Source organism: Miniopterus schreibersii, assembly GCF_964146895.1.
Source record: "Miniopterus schreibersii genome assembly, chromosome: 7".
NCBI lineage: Eukaryota > Metazoa > Chordata > Mammalia > Chiroptera > Miniopteridae > Miniopterus > Miniopterus schreibersii.
The window spans coordinates 17,137,197-17,157,446 of NC_138108.1; the positions used below are offsets into that span (position 1 = coordinate 17,137,197).

The 20,250-nt window shown below is 35.0% G+C and overlaps 1 protein-coding gene across 1 annotated transcript in view; it reads right to left on the reverse strand.

Annotated features, from left to right (window-relative positions):
* The window catches only part of CPS1 (carbamoyl-phosphate synthase 1), a 145,909-nt gene that overhangs the window by 97,024 nt on the left and 28,635 nt on the right, over positions 1-20,250 (reverse strand). The window contains exon 2 of the mRNA XM_081142905.1: positions 9,463-9,609. Within this exon, the coding sequence (XP_080999031.1) occupies positions 9,463-9,588 (126 nt within the window). The 5' untranslated portion in view covers positions 9,589-9,609. The remainder of the gene's footprint in view (positions 1-9,462; positions 9,610-20,250) is intronic.

The window sequence follows — 20,250 nt, forward strand, 5'->3', positions numbered from 1 at the left end:
TCAGGAGAAGTAACCAAAATACTATATAAATATGAGTTCTACAAAATAAAGGGCCTCTATTATGAGTGTTTAATTAAATGAATATCTCAACAAGACAGTTTAAACATTCAAGTCACAACACATGCCAAGTACCATGCTAAGCTCTGGAAATACATGTATAAGTGTCCCCAGTCCCCCCACACAGTAAAAGCGCTAGTCATGTGCATGGATGATAAAGAGAGGAGACCTCAAGAAGAGTATCACTGAAGCACCTGGATGTACAAAGACATACAAAGTTTTATCATTTCCCTTGGAACATGTCTCTTTTTAAATCCTCACCAGGGTTATTTTTCCCATCGCTTTTCAGAGAGAGTGGAGGGGAGAGAGAGAGAAACATCAATGTGAGAGACACATTGAAGGGTTGCCTCCCACACACTCCCTGACCGGGCTGGGGGTGGAGCCTGCAACCAAGGTACGTGCCCTAGGACCCTTCAGTTCGTGGGTCAATGCTCTAACCACTGAACCAAACCACCCAGGGAGGGAGATGACTCTTTAATAAAAAATAATTCACACTTTCTTTTCCATCCATGATTTAGTAATAAAAATAAAAATTTTAAGAAAAACACTAACATAAAATTTTGAATTTGAAGTCTCAAATTTAAAGATTCCTTCAAGTCTTTGCTCGAATGTCATCCATCTTCTTGGAGAGACCTACCTTGACCCCCCTCCCCATTTAAAATGACAATATGCCTCCCAGCACTCTATCTCCTTAGTCCACGCTTTTCTAGTAGCTCTCATTGCTTCCTAACATATCATCCAGTGTCTTATGTAAAATATCTGTCTTATCCCACTAGAGAGTGAACTTCACACGGGCAGAGTATTGGGTCAGCCTTGTTCCTGCTGTGCCTCCTGGGCCTACATCAGCGCTTAGTACAGGGTAGAGCTGCAATTGTGAATGAATAAATTTGGTTACAGATCAAAGCCCTGTTTTCTACACAACTTAAACAGTAATAATTCTGATTCTCAGATCCCTACCTGTTTGAATGCTGTCTTATTTCCTAATTGATTTTAAACTTCGGGATTGATGGGAAGGTATGATTATCACCCCTAAAATCCTACCAGCAGTAAATACCTAGCACATCTAATTGGTTGAATGAATGAATGAATGAATGAATGGCTCTCAGGTGGCAAAGATACTGCATAATTCTACTTTCGTTTCTCTGAGACATACAGACTGGCTTGCAAATCACATTCCTGCTTTGCTCCCAGTCATATTTAGACTATTCCTCTTAGGCTCTGCTCACAGAAATGAGAAGTGATGGGCAATTTATAGCTGTATTTAATTCCACATGATCTGCTTCCTGGGGACTAGGTAAGAGAATAAAGAACGCCTGCTTCAACAGTATTTTCTCTTCCATGTTCCACCAAGTAGAGATGTAAATGCATGCAGCAATTTCTTTTTATAAAGCCATTATATCATAATTAAGCTTTATTCGCACTTTAGTAAAATTACTTTAGTCAGATAATCTATTAACTGTTTAGCAGAGTACTGCTAAATGATTAAATAATGAATTCAGTAAAAGAGGAAAAGTTACAACTGAAAAAAATAAATAAAAAGATACATAAGCACTTTTTCCATACCCATCTTGCCTGTTATTTATTTTAACATTGATACTATTAAACATTTCTTTTTTTCATTTTCTACTTGATATAATTTTTACTTTTAATCACATTTTAAATTCTTAACTTGTCTTATTTTTTGTTGAACTGTAATCTAAAACATAGATTTCTTATTCAATATTTTTCTAGGACTGGTGAGTCTTACAAATCTTTCAAATCCAGAGATATTAAGTCTACTATTAAGATATTGGCGTTTCAGTCTCTCTCTCTCTTTGGCATCTTTCCCTAACATCTCCTGGGACTAACAGCTTTGAAATCACACCTGGTTCTAAGAATCCAAATTCAGGATGAGAATCCAAAGGCTTTTGAGAGTCTCAAGAAATAAAGTTCTGCTATTAATGGGGGTTCTAATGCACAGCAATGCAGGACACCCAAGTGCTTTCCTTTCTTCATGTATCCCAAAACACAAGAGCTAGTCCAGACTTCAAGTGACTTTGACACAGCCCCTCAACATCAGTCAAGGTCCAAGGTCCTTAGGTGCCCCCAAATTGCCCAATGTTCAAGGGCAGACATTCACTTTTTGGGGGGCCTAAGAAACACAAGGTCAGCATGCAACTGCCTAAAATGAAATTCTCTCTCCCTCCTTCTCTCTCCTCTCTCTCTCTCTCTGTCTCACACACATGTATTTCTCTATGCCTTCTAAAAATCTCTTGATCGACCTTGAACCAATGTTTAAATTGTATCTGCAATGAATATTCACAACTCTTCAGAATTACATTTTTCTCCCATCCATAATTATGTTGTAAAACATACAAACAAGCCCTTGTACCCCTTTCCCACAAAAAAAAAAAAAAAATAGGCCAAGAATCTGTAATCAATAAATATAGCAAGGAAAATGCATTAAATTAGTTTATACTTATAGTTTGATTTCTTTTAGCCTGAAACATACAGATATTGTGGATCTGGGAGCCAGTTACTTTATAAAATAACTAGTCAAAAATTGTTTCCTTATGACATTAAATGATTTTGAGGATTCAAGATTGAAATTAGTAGTCTAATTTATAATTTAACCAATAAAAGTTTTTGAAACAGCCTGTGTTTATTATTAGGCTTTTCCTTTGCATTCAGTTATTAAAAATCATCTACTTGTTCATTCATTGTTCCACATCCCAGCATCATTCTGAGCTAGCTCTGAGGATGTTGATTCTTTACTTCAAACTAGGTTTTTTTTGGATCCTTTAGTTCAAAACACTGGAAACAAATAAAAAAGATACTTTTCTTGCAGCCTAAAATTGCTCACAGTGAATACCTATCACGTTAGACTTTTGCATATGTGGAACTCACAGGACTATATGAGAAAGAAACAAATTGAAAATTGAAAAACAGCATGTTTTGTTACAAACATATGACAATGTTTTGGTTGAAGTGGAAGAAATATGTCAACTCTCAACAGCATTGAGTAGTAAAATATCCTACTTAAAGATTTACTAATGGTGATATAAAACAAGAATTCTTACTGATCCTTTGATTTAAACAATGTGTTTTCAAAATGCAACCAATAAAAGGAAAGGGGAAAATATAATTTATTTTATATTAAGACAAAGTGCTGTATATAAATGGGCTCTTGAGGAAGCAATAAAATTACAATGGGAGAAATGATTTAGGGCATTTGAAGCCAGGTTAAACAACTATGACTTCAGAATATATAAGCACAGTAACAAAAATGCCAAATTAAAAAGATGCATGTGGTGTTTGAGGCCTAATTTTAATTCTAACCAGATTTGCTACATGTATATTTGTACAAAAGCAGACATCCATGTGTCCTTGTGTTAACTACAGTACTTACACTATCTCTGAAATGGGAAGGAGAGCATTATTGCTTCCCCTGAGTGTGAGAATTCACCAGTAAAATGTTCTGGATGTAAAGCCTCAAGCTATTTTTTTCCTTTTTATTGAATTTATTGGGGTGACGCTGGTTAACAAAATTACACAGGTTTCAGGTGCACAGCTCCACAGCACACCATCTGTGCACTGCACTGTGTGTTCATCAGTCCAAGTCAAGTCTCCGTCCATCACCATTTATGCCCCGTGCCCTCCTCCCCCTCCCCTGATCCCTCTCCTATGGCAATCACCACACTGCTGTTCGTGTCCATGAGTTTTTTCATTTTTCTTTTTCTCTTTTGCTCAATCCTTCCCCCCTCCCCGCTAATCACCCCCCACCCCCCACCCCACCCAGCTGTCAGCCTGCTCTCTGTCTATGAGTCTGTCTCTATTTTGCTTGTTAGTTCATTTTGTTCATTAGGTTCCACATAGGAGTGAAATCATATGGCACATGTCTTTCTCTGACAAAGCCTCAAGCTAATCTAGCAGTAAGTTTCATAAAAGATTTGAATATAAAACATTATAGCTACAATAATCCTCTTAAACTAGTAGTGAAAATAAAAATGATCTACTCTGGGAATCTGACTATATTGCTGGTAAGTCACTTCACTATGTAAATTATTTGCACATCAGAAAAAGTAGACGTCCCATGTGTTTATTTCCATTTTCGCCAAGGCCTAAAACTCTATAGCATTTTTGATTTCTGGCTTACCTGATGATTCTTAGCTATTAGCTCATGTTAGTACTCATCCTCTTAAGGATAAAATAAACCTGACCCAAGTTTTGGCAAGAAGGAAGCTTAAAGCCAGAATTTATTTCAGCTCCTTGTTGCATAGATAAGAAGGTAAAAAGAAGTTAAAACCTTGGAATGTTCCTTATTAGTAGATGAAATCTTATTTTTTATTCTTGAAGTTACATTATCAAAATATGGATACTTACAATTCAGAATTACCACACAATTTTCTATGTCTAGAATATTTAATGAGTCTTGGCTGCAGTTATAATGTCAACATTTCAGGATTTCAAAGTACTGTAACTGCAGTAATCAATTAAGCCTTACAACATCCTAAGTTAATAGCCTTACAACATCCTAAGTTAATATTCAGTCATCCGCCTTCGGTTAAACATAAGCCAGTGTTGGGGGGAAAAATCATGAGGTTAATTTCGTTGAATACTTCTATGTTCTGGGAATTTTTAAAGAAATGAGTCAGATTTATATGTAATTTTTATTTCAGTTATGTTTCTCATTAGACATAAAATATAGCATTTAAAAAAATTCCATTACAAAATATGTTCAAAAACTGTAAGTTTATTGACAAGCACATAAGGGGCATTTGCTATGCGGTACAGTGTTCTGAATCTGAGAGGAATCGCCAATACTATAAGGTAATTTTTACTTTGTGGTAATAAAGTAAAATGGTCCTATATTTAATTCTACATCATAGAAGAAACTTGTTCAGTAAAATGCATAGCAATCAGCAACCCTACTGATTCATTTATAAGAGTGTCACATCAGCCAATAATCTCCTTATTAAATTTTAAAGATCATTATATGGCATTTTTTCAGTTGGGAAAAAAAAGAAAAAGAGTAAAGGAGCCTTGAAAATATTTTCATGAATTGAATTCATTAGACCAAATGAAGAAAATTAAGAGTAAGCTCAAGATCACTAGGACTGAGGAGTCCAACACCAGGTGTGACTCTGGTCCATGGAGCTGTCTTCAGTCCTTGGTCATTGTAGGAACCCTGGGGAATACTGGTCACATCGAGCACATTCAGTCTTACATGGCAAACTCCTGAAACCTTGACATGACCTCCGGCATGACCACTGCCTAAGAGATTTTGGAACCCTCTACCACACCCCACCTTTAGTACAAGTCAGAAATGTGAAGAAAGTCTAAAGGAGAAGTGAGGGCAGAGGAATGTTCTGTTTCCACAGCAGTGGTATTTAAATAGAAACTCAAGGCTTCATCAGCAAGAGAGGCAGGCATGAGGCCAAGACTATGCCAGTTCTTTCGGCATTTCCCTCGTCTGATTTCTTAGTTTCTGACCCAGGGCTGGGAGTAGGGTGAGGTAAGTGAAGTGCCTAGGGGGCAACGTGGAAGGAAGACACCCATGGCCCTGGTAGTAAGAGCCTCCTTCAATGTTGTACCTTAGGTACCCCACTTGCTCCACCCTAGTCTAAGCCCTGTTCAACTATAACTTTTTCAAGGATTCCATGGTAAGATGCTCAAAATACCTGTGATGACAAACAAGTCTACACTTTAGAAATAGGGGCTATACAAAGTGGAGTACATAAAAATGTTCAAAACAGAGGCCTCTTCCCAATTAATGAAATATTGTCCAAAAAAATATGTAAAGTTGTTAACCTATTCCAACTAATTCTGCAACAGCTTATTTGGGATTGGAACATAGTTTATTATTTTAATAATTTGCATAATCATGGATGAAATCCAGTCCTAAAATTTATCTTTAGTAAAAGTCTAAAACAATAGTTATTTTTGAAAGTGTGTGATAACCATACCCTTACCCCACCTCTAATATGGACAAAGGCTCCAATATAACAACAAAATCTATTTCCTGTGAATGTCTTTAAAGCTACTAAAATATAACGAAATGGTTCTAATTGTAGGAGTTTTTGTAGTTGCCAATTCTAATCAAATCACAATAGCTCCTCAAGACTGAGCTAAATAGATACTTCTATGTTAGAATCAAAATATAATATCTTACAAAATAAAAACCTTTCAAAGAGAATAATGATTCCTGGGAACTCATTTGTATCTGAAGTTGCAGAAAGAAGGATATTTGGGCAGTTAGGTTCCTGCCTTAATTGTAGCACAAGTCACTATTTTTAAAAATAAGTGGATTAATGTTAGAAGCAGTACTTATTGAACCTTCTATTCACAGGGAGCTTAACTTTTCTAATGTAAGGCCTTCAATTTCCAAATTCATTTGCAAGTAAAAAAAATTGTTTATTCTTGAGGACTTTCCAAGACTTATGAACTCAGAATTTTTAAATGTCTTCAAATCAGAGGCTATCCACTAATTATCCATTTACTTCCACTTATTATTTGCCCTGTTTACTATCAGGATAAAAGTTTCATGTTTAATTTGTTAAACAATAAATTGATTAGTGAATGAAATAGGACATTAGGTTGTACTTCCTGACTTTTGGAATTGAATTCACCATAGTGGAAAAAAATTATTTGCTTCGTAGTCTTTGAGTCTAATTCATAAGTAATATATTTCTAAAGATAGGTGAACATAAGGCAAAGGTGAAAAAATTACCACTATGAATATTTGAGAAATGTTGTCAATACCTTGTCATTGTAATAATGTGTAGTCCACAAATAACATGAAAAAACTCTGATCAAACTCTCTACTAACTCCTACTAAAATGCATAGAACAGAACTTATATAAGTATCCAGTTTTGTTTTTAAAATATTTTATAGATTTTTAAGTATTGATCTTGTGTGATGGTGTCACACAATCCTTTGAGTAAAGGAAGAATCATTTCCACACCATAAATGACAAAATTTAGGTTTGGAGAGAATACATGACTTGACCAAGTGTAGAGCATTTGCAGAAGAGGGATTAGAATCCAGATCTTTTTGTTCCCGTGCAGTGTTTCCCACTGCATAGCTACAACTGGCTGAATATGATAATGAGCACTGGACATTTCCAGTACAACAGAAAGAAATTCTGGTCTCTAAAGCCTTCATATTTTATGGTGGTTGATCACATACACTTTTGATATTAAATTTCTTTAAAATGTAGAGCACCTTGAAATTCCTCTTCCCATAAGTGAAATATAACTGTGTCTATTTGAAAGGTATGCTTATATAAATGTCAGCCACAAACAATTATGCAAGGAAGGGCCACGTGAAAGTACAAGTGTGTCACTGCTGTCGTCAAAGCAACTCTCTGCATTGCCAAAGGGAGAGGAAAAGTAACCCCCAGAGACATTGAAAAAGTAACCAATAAAGGGCAGTGTTCATGGACCCGACAGCAGCGTATCTTTCACAATCCACTTACTATCTAAAACCAGGAACCATCCTACTGTCCTTCACCAGCCATTATGTAACTGCATCCTAAAGATTTTAACTATCTTTAAAATATGAAGCCTATCGCAAGAGTAAATTTTGATATTTTTCCTAAGAGAGTTGAGTTTTAAAAGTAAGGCAACGAGAAAAGTAGGTAGAAGACTGTTTCAAAACAATAACACAAGTCCCCTTGGACTGCTGTATAGAATTTTAATTCACTACAGTGAAGTCAAAGAACTTCTATTTCCTCCAAAACTCTGGCCAGAAATAGACTGCGTGTGAGTAGTGGCTTTAACGTTATGAAATAAGAGATTATTTCTCCTACAAATGTGTCATTCTTAGCTGTGAATTTTGTCAGACTCTTAAAACAGATGCACCACCATGGGCTACAAGAACTATTTTCACAGTAGGCCATCCACATTATTAAACCATTTTATTGTGGTTATAGTTGTAGTTGTATAGAGCACTTATTATGATCTGGGAGAATTGCTTCTCGCTCATTCACATCTATGCCATTTTAAGCAGTCAATTTCTCCGTTTCTGATGTTTGATGGATACACACCTATTCCTACCTAACCTATTTGCATGAGAAAAAATAGATATTCTAAGGGACACAACTTTGAGTGAAGTCTTAGAAGACACATCTAACTCTAGGCGATATTGTTTTCATTGCTATCTATTCTCTTTGAAGTTACATGAGTACCTTTGACATGTGACTAACTCTGAACTGAAACCAGATATTATCATAGTTTATAGCTCCTCACTGTATCTTTGGTGATGGTTTACAACATATCTCCTTTCTGCTCTCTTGTTAGAATTAAACTGAATCTACAAATAAAAGGTTGTTCCTGGGTTTCTTAACTAAAATGGCAGGTTTTTTATACTTTCTCCTGTCTCTCTCTCTTCCTTTCCTTTTACTGCTGTTCCCTTCCCATTCCTATCAGTGGAGACCATAAGAATCTACGGGCATTGCTAAACCCTGCAGAGGTCCCTCGGCTAAAACCATACTGAATCCTGACTGGGGCAACCTAGGCAGTAGAATCGACAGAAACCTTTGAAGGATTTTTAGCCAATCCAGTGAACATATAAAGTACAAGCAGAATACTTAAAACCATTACAACCTAATTTTATATCAACAGATAGAGGTTATCTGAGGGTTTTTTCTATTTCACTTTTTACAGCTCTTACTACTGAAGAACTGTGATTACTTCAGTTTTACATTCACAAAAGGTGATTTTCATTGGCAGAGTTCCCATGGAGTAACTTCAGACTTCCCTGGTAATAAATCTTCATAAAGCCATAGAAAGGAGCAGAAGTTCCTACTGAACTCCATAATTCAGGGGTGGACCTGCTCTTCAGTTATAGATACACTCAAAGGGACAGGATTATCAGCTGCTAATTGTTACACTGTCTAACTCTGCAAACTAAAACCCATAAATCTGACCTTCTAAAGAAGGGCTAAGACGAATAAGGGGAAAATCATTGTCTACATGATAATCTGTAAATGTCAGATATTTTCCTTTCAAAATTCTTCTGGAAAAAAAAAAATCACATTTTAAAAGAGAAAAGTCTACAGTGAGCCAGTGCAGAATGGGGGCTTAGCACACTGTCATGTGGCTCATGAACATATAAGCAACCAAACTGTGAGCAGTAGTGCCTGGGCCCAGATAGAGCCCTTAAAAGCCTTTAAAGCTATTTGCTTTCTAAACAGAACACTTACATTTTACATGTTAACAGGAATTTTGACCCTTCTTTTGTGTTAGGTGAAAATGGCTGTATTTTTACTCAGAGCAGATAAAAATAAGCATCAGATAAATCAGTAGGTTTTATAGTAAATATTAATAAACAGGCACTCCAGAACCACATTCAATCTGTATTTGCTTCACACTAAACTACAACCCATACAATTTTACCAGAAGCAAAGAATATGGGAATATTACCTTGACAGAAAGGAGCCTAATGCCAGGTCTTGAAAATTTCCATTGATGTTGTGCAGTCACATTGGTAAAGCCAAAACCAGTCTTCAGGGCCTTCACCACTTTGCAAGCTGTCAAAATCCTCGTCATTTTGAAGATGTTGATTTGTGACTAAAATTAAATGAAATTACATATATTTTATGAGAATTTTGTTATAATATTTTTAATTAATGTGAAGGAAAGCTGGGGAGAGGGGAGTGCAGTCAGGTGTTTAGGGCTGACCGCACAGGGATCTTTGAATTTCCATCATTCTGTTATTAAATGTCTTCAGCCATAGCTCCTCCTTCTCTTAACCCCTCCTCCAGAGGTAATGCCCGGAGATGTTCTATGGACATGCAATACAAATTGCAAAACATCAAACACTACCTTCTCCTGCTGAAATAATGCTAGTGTTGTAGAAAACTAGTCATCCATCAAAGGAATTGCTTATGCAGCTGAACAGAATGACCTAGACACAGTGGACAACCTTAGGCACCTCACCCTAAAGAGTAGCAACTTTCTAATAATGCTAAGGATCAAAGGCTTTGGCTTGTATTAGATGTGATACCTGATTTGCCTTAAAAGAGATTTTGGATTCCCAAAGAAACCTGAAGACTTGTCATTTTCTGCTTGGAAAAAGAGTGGAAATCACATACAGCAAAAAGGACATCAGAATAGACTTTTCTCCACAAATATAGAGTAAACCATCTGTATTACTTTTGTTTCACTTTGCTCTTGAGTTAATAAAGTTCTGTGTTCCAAATTTTAAAGCAATGAGTAACAGTACGTAAAACATAACTGGTGCAAAGTAACCTATTTAAATCCCTCTTAAACATTAGATTTGTAAGTGTATGAAACAATGGCAAACATTGAATTTAACTTTAAAAATTAAGATTTTTAATTATTAAAATGTTACCTATAAAATTCTCAAAACTTGAGCATTCATGTTTCAACCTAAGTTGAAATTGATAACTTAGCCCTTCAATCCCATGGGTGATCAGGCAGGCAAAGGGTCTCATTGGTTGGTGGAAGCTCTCACTTAAGTCATGTGTCTATGTAGATCAGGAAATACTGCAGCATTTTCCTTTGATACCTTGTAAAGGAGGCCAAGGAATAACACCTCCCTCCTGGGGCCTCCCAACACGGAAAAGATGACATAGAATGACATAGAGATTGTGAACCTCACTAACATAGGATGAGTGCTAGAACTGGGGAGTAGAGGGTGAGGTGGGGTGTTTGCTTTTTTAAATTTATTTATTTTAATTTTTATCTGAGGATATGGACAAAAAGGATATTTTTTAAAGGAATGGGTGTGGATTTGTACCCACATAAAAAGCATATATTTTCTCCCATCACAGAAACTAGGAGAAACTGGTAGAAGGATTCCTCATATAAAATTAGACCAAGGAGAAGATTCATCAATAATGACAATAGACAGATATCAAGTTGTTAGATGATGAGGTTTTTAAATAACCTGAAGTCTCTGGAAATCCAATCAAGTAAGACACATTCATTAAGATCCAATTGGCATTTTGAGGGATATAAATTGAGGAACCAATTTTCATGAGCGTGCTTGTCAATCTAACATTTGATAACATACAGAGTAGTTGAAGTGAAACAAAGGAAGTTGAAAAATAAAGCTGAAAAAGAGATCTTATAAAAACGGTTTCACACATTGAAATTCAAGTCACATGTGACTTATATACTAGGATAATAAAAAAGCTATAATGTATAAGACCCCACTTGAAAATACCTTAATGAGAGCTGGCACAAGCAGCATGTGTTCATAAAGAATAAACCTTCTCATACTAATTTCTACCTTTAAAAAGACACATTACTAGACTAAGTGGAAATGTTAGATGCAACTAACCTTAATTCAAGAGCATTGAGTATATATTCCAGATCATTATTAGGTGCATACGCATTTGCTAGGGAATATATAAATGCAAGAGGACACGTAAGCCAGTGAGTAAACCAAGCTTGTAATGTAGGATGAGAACAGGATGGACAATGCCTTAAAGAGTTGGTTCAGAATTCGGTGACCTTGGCAAACTGAAAACATAGTCAAACACAAACAGAGTAAAGTGCAAGCGAAGTGAGGTCAGGTGCAAGTTAGTCCAAAAAGGACGAAAAACAAGCTTCAACTACAAATTGTGGAGGACTGATTATATGGAAATGGGCCAGACCCATAGGTGGTAGTCATAAAGTGTAGCAAGCTGCCCAAAGTTACTCATATTAAGTTGTAATCATTAAAGCCATACACAAAAGGCAGAATGCAGAGTGAAATTTAAGAAAAGAAACACAAAGTTCACTAGAAATTTAAATAATAAATAACTTAAAGTATTAAAAATGGAATTTTGATCCTGAGATGCTATTAAATTTAAAATCATGTCATATCATATAGGACTCCTCATCAAATCTTTCAATCTTCCTGAAAGGGTGGAAAAAAGGGGAAACCCTTGGGTAATAAATAAGAAAATTCCTACAGTAGAAGCTAAAGCATTTAAATTTATAACCACAATATATTAACATATATCTATGTAGAGAAATAAATACACCACTTGCTATTATGCCAGTTAGTGCAAATAGGTATTTAAATACATAAATTTCAATGGCTCCAGTGATGATAAATATGATCCCTTCTGAAAGTTGAGGTACTTGACATATGTTGATCACACACAGAATGCCAGCTACCTATTTAGGCACTTGGTATGACTTTTTTGCTAATCTTAAAAGGAATCCCTGAACTGAACATAGCTAAGACTATCACTGTCTCACAGATAAAGATGGTGAGTTCCAGATAAAGACCACACAACTAATAATTTGCAAAGCCAAGGCCATAACGCAACTCTTAGCCAACATCTATCCTCTTTCCAGCATGTCAAAGGCTGGTTAAGATACAATTTGATAGGAAGAATACATGATTCTAGAGGTAGCAATATTAAGAAATATTATATTACCCAGAAATGAGTAAAATTTAACCAGTGAAAATCAAATGAGAGATGAAAGGATCCATAACTTCTCTGATTTATTATTAGGTTTAAAATTAAGATAACATAAGAAATGAAGAATAATATAGAAATAAAACTATAAATTTTCTCTACCAATATACCTAGTGGAACTGATTGGCCTAGGAGCCATACTTCTAGCTGGCTAACTGATTTAGCGGGACTTACCTAAAATAGCAAAGGATGTTTTATATTTTTCTATCTTATATACTATTGCTTGAAGTTACTTATTCTAGAATCTGAATAACTAAATGCCATGGAATTTTCATGCTTGTTCATATATAAGGTCTACAATTACTAAAAAATATAATAATAATAATAACCAATTTAGGAACAATTAATTGAGTACTTTCTATGTATCAGGCACTGTATATCAGAAAACAGAATTATTTTCTGCTGAAAGATGCTTTGTAGAAAATTGGAAAACTTTTAGTGTATTGCTTAAATTCTCATCAAACAGAGAATATAAAAATGTAGAGAGTTTTAGATAGCTGAAAGGAATCTTTAAAATGACCTTTTATAATTCCTTTGTTTTATAGATATAAGAAACATCTAAATGAGGCAAAATCATCTCATTGTTCTTGAAATTTAATACTAGATCTAAAGCCTTTAGTAGAAATAACCATAGAAATTTAAGTTCTGAATAATTACATTTCAAATAAAAATAATTTTTAAATTATGGAACAATTAGTGAAAGAATTAACAATTACCTAAATCAAACTGTACACTCAGTGTTGACTTAAACATCTTAAAATTTGGCTTAAACATAAGCTTCATAAAATGAAATGACTAAATCATTACGCTCTTGTGATTCTAAATAGTAGCATACTTCGAAGAAAAAGCTTTAAGAATTTAATTCATCATCAGCCTTTTTGCACAATGATTATCAATGCAACAAAACCATCTTCTAATGTGCTCAACAAAACAGGCAGCTCTGATGGGCTTGTTTTTCTAACTTTTGTAGAGAGATAACACAAATGATTTTGCAAGGCTCTAAAGAGCAACTCTGGCCAAGAGGTGGGGTTATCTATTGTAATCTAGGTCATGTGCTAGAAGAGTATCGGACCCTCATTAAATTAAACATATTTGATGATCAGAGAGAAGCAACTTGTGCAATGTGTGTCTTGAAGTTACCGACTTCATGAAGTAAGGGACAGCAGGTTACATTGGAATGACGTAGAAGACTTTTTTTAAAAATTAAAAACAGGTCGCCCACGCACATTCCTGCTCCACCCCATTTTACAGTACATTTGTTATATTACATTTGATTTTTTCCATGGCCTCCTGTTTTCAGAAGAACATGGTTCTCAGGAAGCTATATTCCTCCCTACAAGCAATCAGACCACTGACCTCACAAACAGTCAAGTTTTATCTTTACTAAAACATCATTGCAAGTTCTTAGGAATGAACCATACAGATAGCTATCTCTTTGTCCAGATTTGGGGACTTCTGAACTGAGTCACTGAAGGCAGGGTGCCTTTTAAAATTTTACTGAGTTTAAATTTTTTGGAGCAAAGTAATGCTCTAGAGAGAAAAAAAGAAAAACAAAAGGAGACTGAGGTTGGGGAGAAAGAAAAGGAAGGAAAAAAAAATCCTGGTTCTTGAATTCTACAAACTTCTAACAGTCAAAAGTGCCAACTTGGGTTTCAACTCCTGACACTCCTTTGGTGTCAAAGAATTACATGTTTTATTCTGGTATTGTTTATTTCACGACATTTATTTTTAGCCTACATTTAACCTCATCAAAATTATCCTCAGCTCATAAAAAGAGGGAACTATGTAATATGTCCACCAATTGAACTTAGATTAGGGACTTGATTTTTGCAGAGAATATTCTTGAAAACTTTGTGAACTGAAAAAACAAAGAATTGAGTATAGAAAGTTGAGAACTGTGTGAAGGTTTTGAAAATTTGTTTTTAACAGTTAATTGACTGGAATTCGAATTTGAGGTCAAACAGTAATAATAAAACTCCTACAAAAAGAATGATCAGACATATTGTAAAAAGTAATACAAATGAAAGAAATAAAGCTGCATAATGAGAGAAGTATTAATACAATGTTAGTTATTCTGAATAGTACACCAATATGTAACTTAGAAAAAGAAAAGCTTATCAGATTAAAATATTTGTACTAAAAAATGGTGACTGCATTCCTCAAATTATTGAAGACCATGACTCAAAAATAAATGTCATTTTTCTACAATTAATTAACAGAATCAATTAGAACTTGATTAATTAATCAATATTTCCTTATTGTAACAAAACAAAGATAGATACAGGGTTTTCAGGGACATTGGTTAGTTATAGAATATTGCTACTCCCAACCCAACCAAGGATTTTTCTCGAAAATATATCTGCTTCTCCAAATTCACCTGTAGATGGAATTTCATGTCCTCTAGATAAATTATGTGATAAACTTTTAAATAAAACACAGGTCTTTTATTAAAATATTTTTTTCTTATTTTCTTATTCATATAAGTTTTGAAGAATTAAACCCTAATGAAAGTTACTGAAACCTTCAACTAAAGGCCTTTCAGGAGTACAGTATAATTCCCCATTCACATGCAAATTTGAGATAATTAATGATCATTCTGTGAACTCTATACAAAAAGAATTGCTATCCACTAGACTATATAGCTCTCATTTTACTTTTATTTTTAATACACAAGGTAAGAAAAATAAGGAATTTCCTTATTGTGAAGGTCTCATAATACTTATCCTGATAATATTGAAAAGTAAATTGAAATATCACAGTGAACTGAGAAAACAACTCAATTTTGAGAATAAATATTTTTAATAACCTCAAATTAAAGTCCTGAATTGTATGCATTTTTTGCAAACTGTCTTTGCAGCTAACTCTGCTTAAAGTTCAGAATCAATTTACATGAACATCACCCTTTTAAAGAGGAAGTGCTCTTTTAAAAAAATGTTTACATTTAAATAAAAGTTGTTTATTATACTAACTGACAAAAAATCAGCAAATATCCCCATTGAGCACCATCATTTTTTAACTGTTATTTTCACTTCTTGGGTTTATAAGTAGTTTTTGGCTCAGCATGTAGCATGTGGGGCAGGGAATGTAATTGGTCAAAATGACTCTTAAACCCTGAAGGTAAGACATACAGTTATTTCACAATGAAACTATAAAAGATCAAGGCACAGACCTATAAAATCTAAAAACAATTAACACTGAAGGTCAAGCCAGACTCCTAGCAGAGACCAGAGCCATTCAGTAGGAAAGGCCAGTCCTGCTGGGGTGTTCTTCTACCACATTTCAGCTACCGCCTGTCTAAAATCAAGTATCGGTACTCTCCACTGACTACTTTTTTCTCTCCTCTTTCTCACCCTGCTACACAAATTTCAGCAATGAAAATACTTAGGGCAAGATAGAAGGGGTACAAAGAACAAGAAAAGAAAGAAGTCAAATGAGTAATGTGCAATTATAAAACAATATATTTAAAATATGCAAATGAATCTCACATGACTTGACACATTGTCAACAGGGTCAAAGGACACATGTCTGTCTACTGAAGCTTTATCTTTATAAAATGGAGTTGATAAAAAAAAAAAGCTATGAGGAATAATTAATAACACAGATTGAGAATCATTTCTCCAACATACAATGCTGCAATATTTTACCTGATGAAGAAATTTGAGGCTGCACATTTGTCAGATTTTCTCGATGTTTATATCCTTTCAATCCTTCAAAGCCACGTATGTGAAATCAGACTTACTTTATGAACTTTTTGAACATCTTGTTTGCACCATACAGTTAAGTTTCTATCACATATTTTTATTTCATACACTGAATAAAATCTTTAAGTAGCTCCACACTGCTTATTGACTACAGTGCAAAGTTAAAAGTACAATATATACACTTTTGCATAGCTTTATGCTCTTTTATGCCTCAAACATGTTGTGTGATCCTAAATTAGCTTCTTCATTGTCTTTGTTTTCTATCAACAAATTGGAAATAGTAGCAACAAACAACTGTGACCTCTCGTAGGCCATAAGTGATAATTAATTCTCGAATTTCTTCCTTTGGCATTTACTGAAGGCCTTTTATGGACCAAGCATGGTGCTAAATCCTAGAATAGAAACAAGACTCAAACACAGACTTGCCCCCCAAAAAATGACTTTTGAACAACTTCAAATTTAGTCTTATAAAAAGACATGATATAAATTTTCTACTCTCAAGATTAAACAATAAATTATAACAAAAAGAACTAAAGGCCTAAGAAACTCAAGACCCATAAGACGCAAGTGTAACAAGCCAAATTAATATTACTCTCCCGCAGTTCTCACAAAATGAAATGTGACCACCTTTCAATGCAAAGTAAACAGCCCTCATGTCATCTTTCACATCCCAAAGTTGACCCACATCCTAGGAGCCACTTCAGATCCAACTACTTCTTAAGAGAACAAAAATAACCATACTTTTTCACCAGCCAATTTTGGCTAACAAGTCTAGAAATCAACACTGATCAAATTAGCTAGAGTAAAATTATAAATATCTACTGCATGTGTTACTATAAAGACAAGGTATAAACCATGAAACCTCACATTCATTTCTTTTTTTAAAAGCACACAAATGTTTTCTGAAAAACACAATAAAGACAGAGAAATTCATGCTAAAATATATTTTTAAATGAATGTAAATTAATATTGAGTGCTATAAACACACAAGGCATACATAAAAAATAGCAAGCTTTAAAATAAATAAAACCTCAAACACCTATGAATTTATAAATCTATATCTACTGTCACACCCAACAGGATTACCAAAATATAATTACTAAGCCACAGAGAAAAAAGGAAAAACTCATACCAAAGTTAAAGTTATAAGGGTTTCTCAAGAATGTCTCATCAGAATCCAATGAATTACTCAGCTCACCACTGTTCCTTCTTTTCCAAATCTTGAATATGAGCAGCCAAGAAAAGATGAGCCACATCAAAATCAAAGAAAACAAACTTTTGATTTTTAAAGCTTATACAAAGGCTGGCTGGAAACAGGATTGCCATGTCCAGGCCCCAGTTAGCAAAGTCTGTTTTTAAGGAACTAATCTTTTTCTTCAGGCTTGAAAACCCTGTGCTGTCTGGGAAAATAACTACTCCACAGCCTTGATACGTGATTCCGTGTTTCTTCCAGACCTAAGGTGAGGCACTTTCCCTTATCTCTTCCAAAGAAAATACATGGGTCCAAAGTCCAGGGGACAGGTCTAATGCTGAGAGGATTAGAGGCCTGTCTTAGCATGGGGGGAAAATGTACTAGACACTCCGATAAAAAAAGTTCTCTAAAGTATTTGCTCACTAAATACAGGTCCTAAGTATCTTAATAAATGTCAAGGTGAAATGTGACAACTGTTCTCTTACACACTTAACGTATTACACTTCAAAATGGCGCACCATACTTTGAATGAACCAGATGTATGCTCCAAATTTTAATTGCAATTACATTTCAAGCCTGATGTATTTTTTTTTACTTTGAGGAATATCTACACACTCAGGCTAGCATGAGGAAAATTCTAACTAAACCCAGTTGAAAATAATCTACAGCTTTAAAAATATTTACATGACATTCACCATGTATGAATTATAAAGAGTTAAGTTACATGATAAACAAAACATTTCCCTAGAACTCAAAGCATCCCTATTAATCTTCCTTTGATACGTTTAGGTTTCAGCAATCAGCAGAATTAGGATTTTTAATATTAACAATATAAACTGTTCCTCAAATGAGGATGAAAAACATAGTTGTGTGTTTATACAAGTCAACTCAAAACCCCAGAATGGAGTTTTGACATTAATTCATTCTATTACAGTGGCTGAGATATTTCACCTTTGTCTGTATCATTTTCTCATAAGGAAATTGAGAAAGGTTAATGATCATGAAAAAAAGAGTGCTTGTCCTAAAGTTGTATCTCATCAAATGTGCTTTATGCAGAGGAGAAATATTTACAGTAATACATTTCAGAAGGAAGTTTCCAGTTTACAAACCTACTTATGTGGATTTATTTACAACATATTTTCTTTAACTACTAACAAGTGTGCAACATGCTAAAATAGTCAAGAAATAAAGGCAGATTCTATCTCTGGCTCTATCTTAAACATGTTCTATCCTTAGCCAAGTCAATTAACCTTTCTATGTCTCAGTCTTTCTGAACACTGGGCAAGATAATGCTACATAAATGACAGGATGTGTAAGAGTTGATGAGAGAATATCTATCAAGTGCTATGATCTCAGAAGAGAGCACCAAAGGACACCAATTTGATTAAACATCAAGTAGTCCTATACTGATAACATTAGTAGAATGGTTAAGGGATAACTGGGGGGCGGGGGGGGAGTGTTTCCTGATCACCTGAATTTATACCTCTAATTTTTTCATCAACAAGCTGAATATCTTCTACTAGACACTAGATATTCTGTTAAGTAATGGTGAAACTAAATGACATGTCCCCAAACCTCATAACATCTCATAAGAGATGTTAAAAAATGTGAATGAATCAGGACTTTCAGGGTATTGTGACAGCTTATATGATTATACCATATATGATTACAACTTATATTACATACATTCTTACAACTGTGAAGAAAAAAAGCTGGGTATTTAGCTAGAAAATAACAGCGGGGAACAAACTTTAGATTGGATGTTAGAAACAGCCTCTCTGAGGAAGTGATATTTAAGCTGATATATGAACAATAATTAAATGGTAATGTGGAGAAGAGCATTCTAGCCAGAGAGAACACCATTCATGAAGGGAACTAATATTACCCTCTAGGAACTAACTGGTGTGTCAAGAGGATGGTCAGCAAGGGAGGAGTATGATTAGGCTAGATCTAAGAGACTGACAGACTCCAGATCCTATAAGGGTTTGTAGGACAGGTTAAGATATAGATTTGTCATTCTTAGTACGATAGGAAGCCACCAAAGAATTTTACCTTGATGTCAGTCTGCTCAGGCTGCTAAAATAAATACTATGGACTGGGTGGCTTAAACAACAAACATTTATTTCTCATAGTTCTGGAGGCTGGAAATTCTGAGATCAGGGTGCCAGCATGCTTGGGTTCTAGTGAGAGCCCTCTTCCTAGTTTCCTTATATTGCAGAGAGAAAAAGCAAGCTCTCTCATGTCCTGTATCTTCTTACAAGGGCACTAATCCCATCATGAGAGTTTCACCCTCAAGAACTAATTAGCTCCCTATATCCCATCTCCAAATACCATCAGTTTCAACAGATGAATGGGGGGGGGCGGGCATAAACATCTATAGTACATAGAAAGTGAAATTATTTTACTTATAAAAATAGTCAAGCTGATTGTTGTAGAGAGAATGCATTGCATGTGAGGTGAGTTCATGTAAGAAGCTAACTGTGGTAGAGCTTTTTGGGTACCTTGCCCCTGATCCCCTTTACTGGGCCAGCATACCCATCTCCCATCCACAGTGAGGATTGGCTGCTAATCCGTTACACCAGACACCTTTTCCAAAAACTGCCCTGGTTGACATGTGTTGCCTTGCCCCATCATAGGGTCATGAAAGACCAAACTCCTTTCCCTCAAGAATGGAAAACTCTGCATGTGATTTGTCCTCCAGAGCCTGCCCTTGTGGATCAGGGCAAGACTAGAATTTACTGAAGATAACACATTTAATTTTATGTACATGGTGGAGCAAGAATTCAGATTGAAGTAGATAAAGACTGAATGGGGTATAAAGAAGTGGAGGCAACATGGGAAGAAAAGCAGTTAAGTAAAATAATAAAAGCTGGGTAAG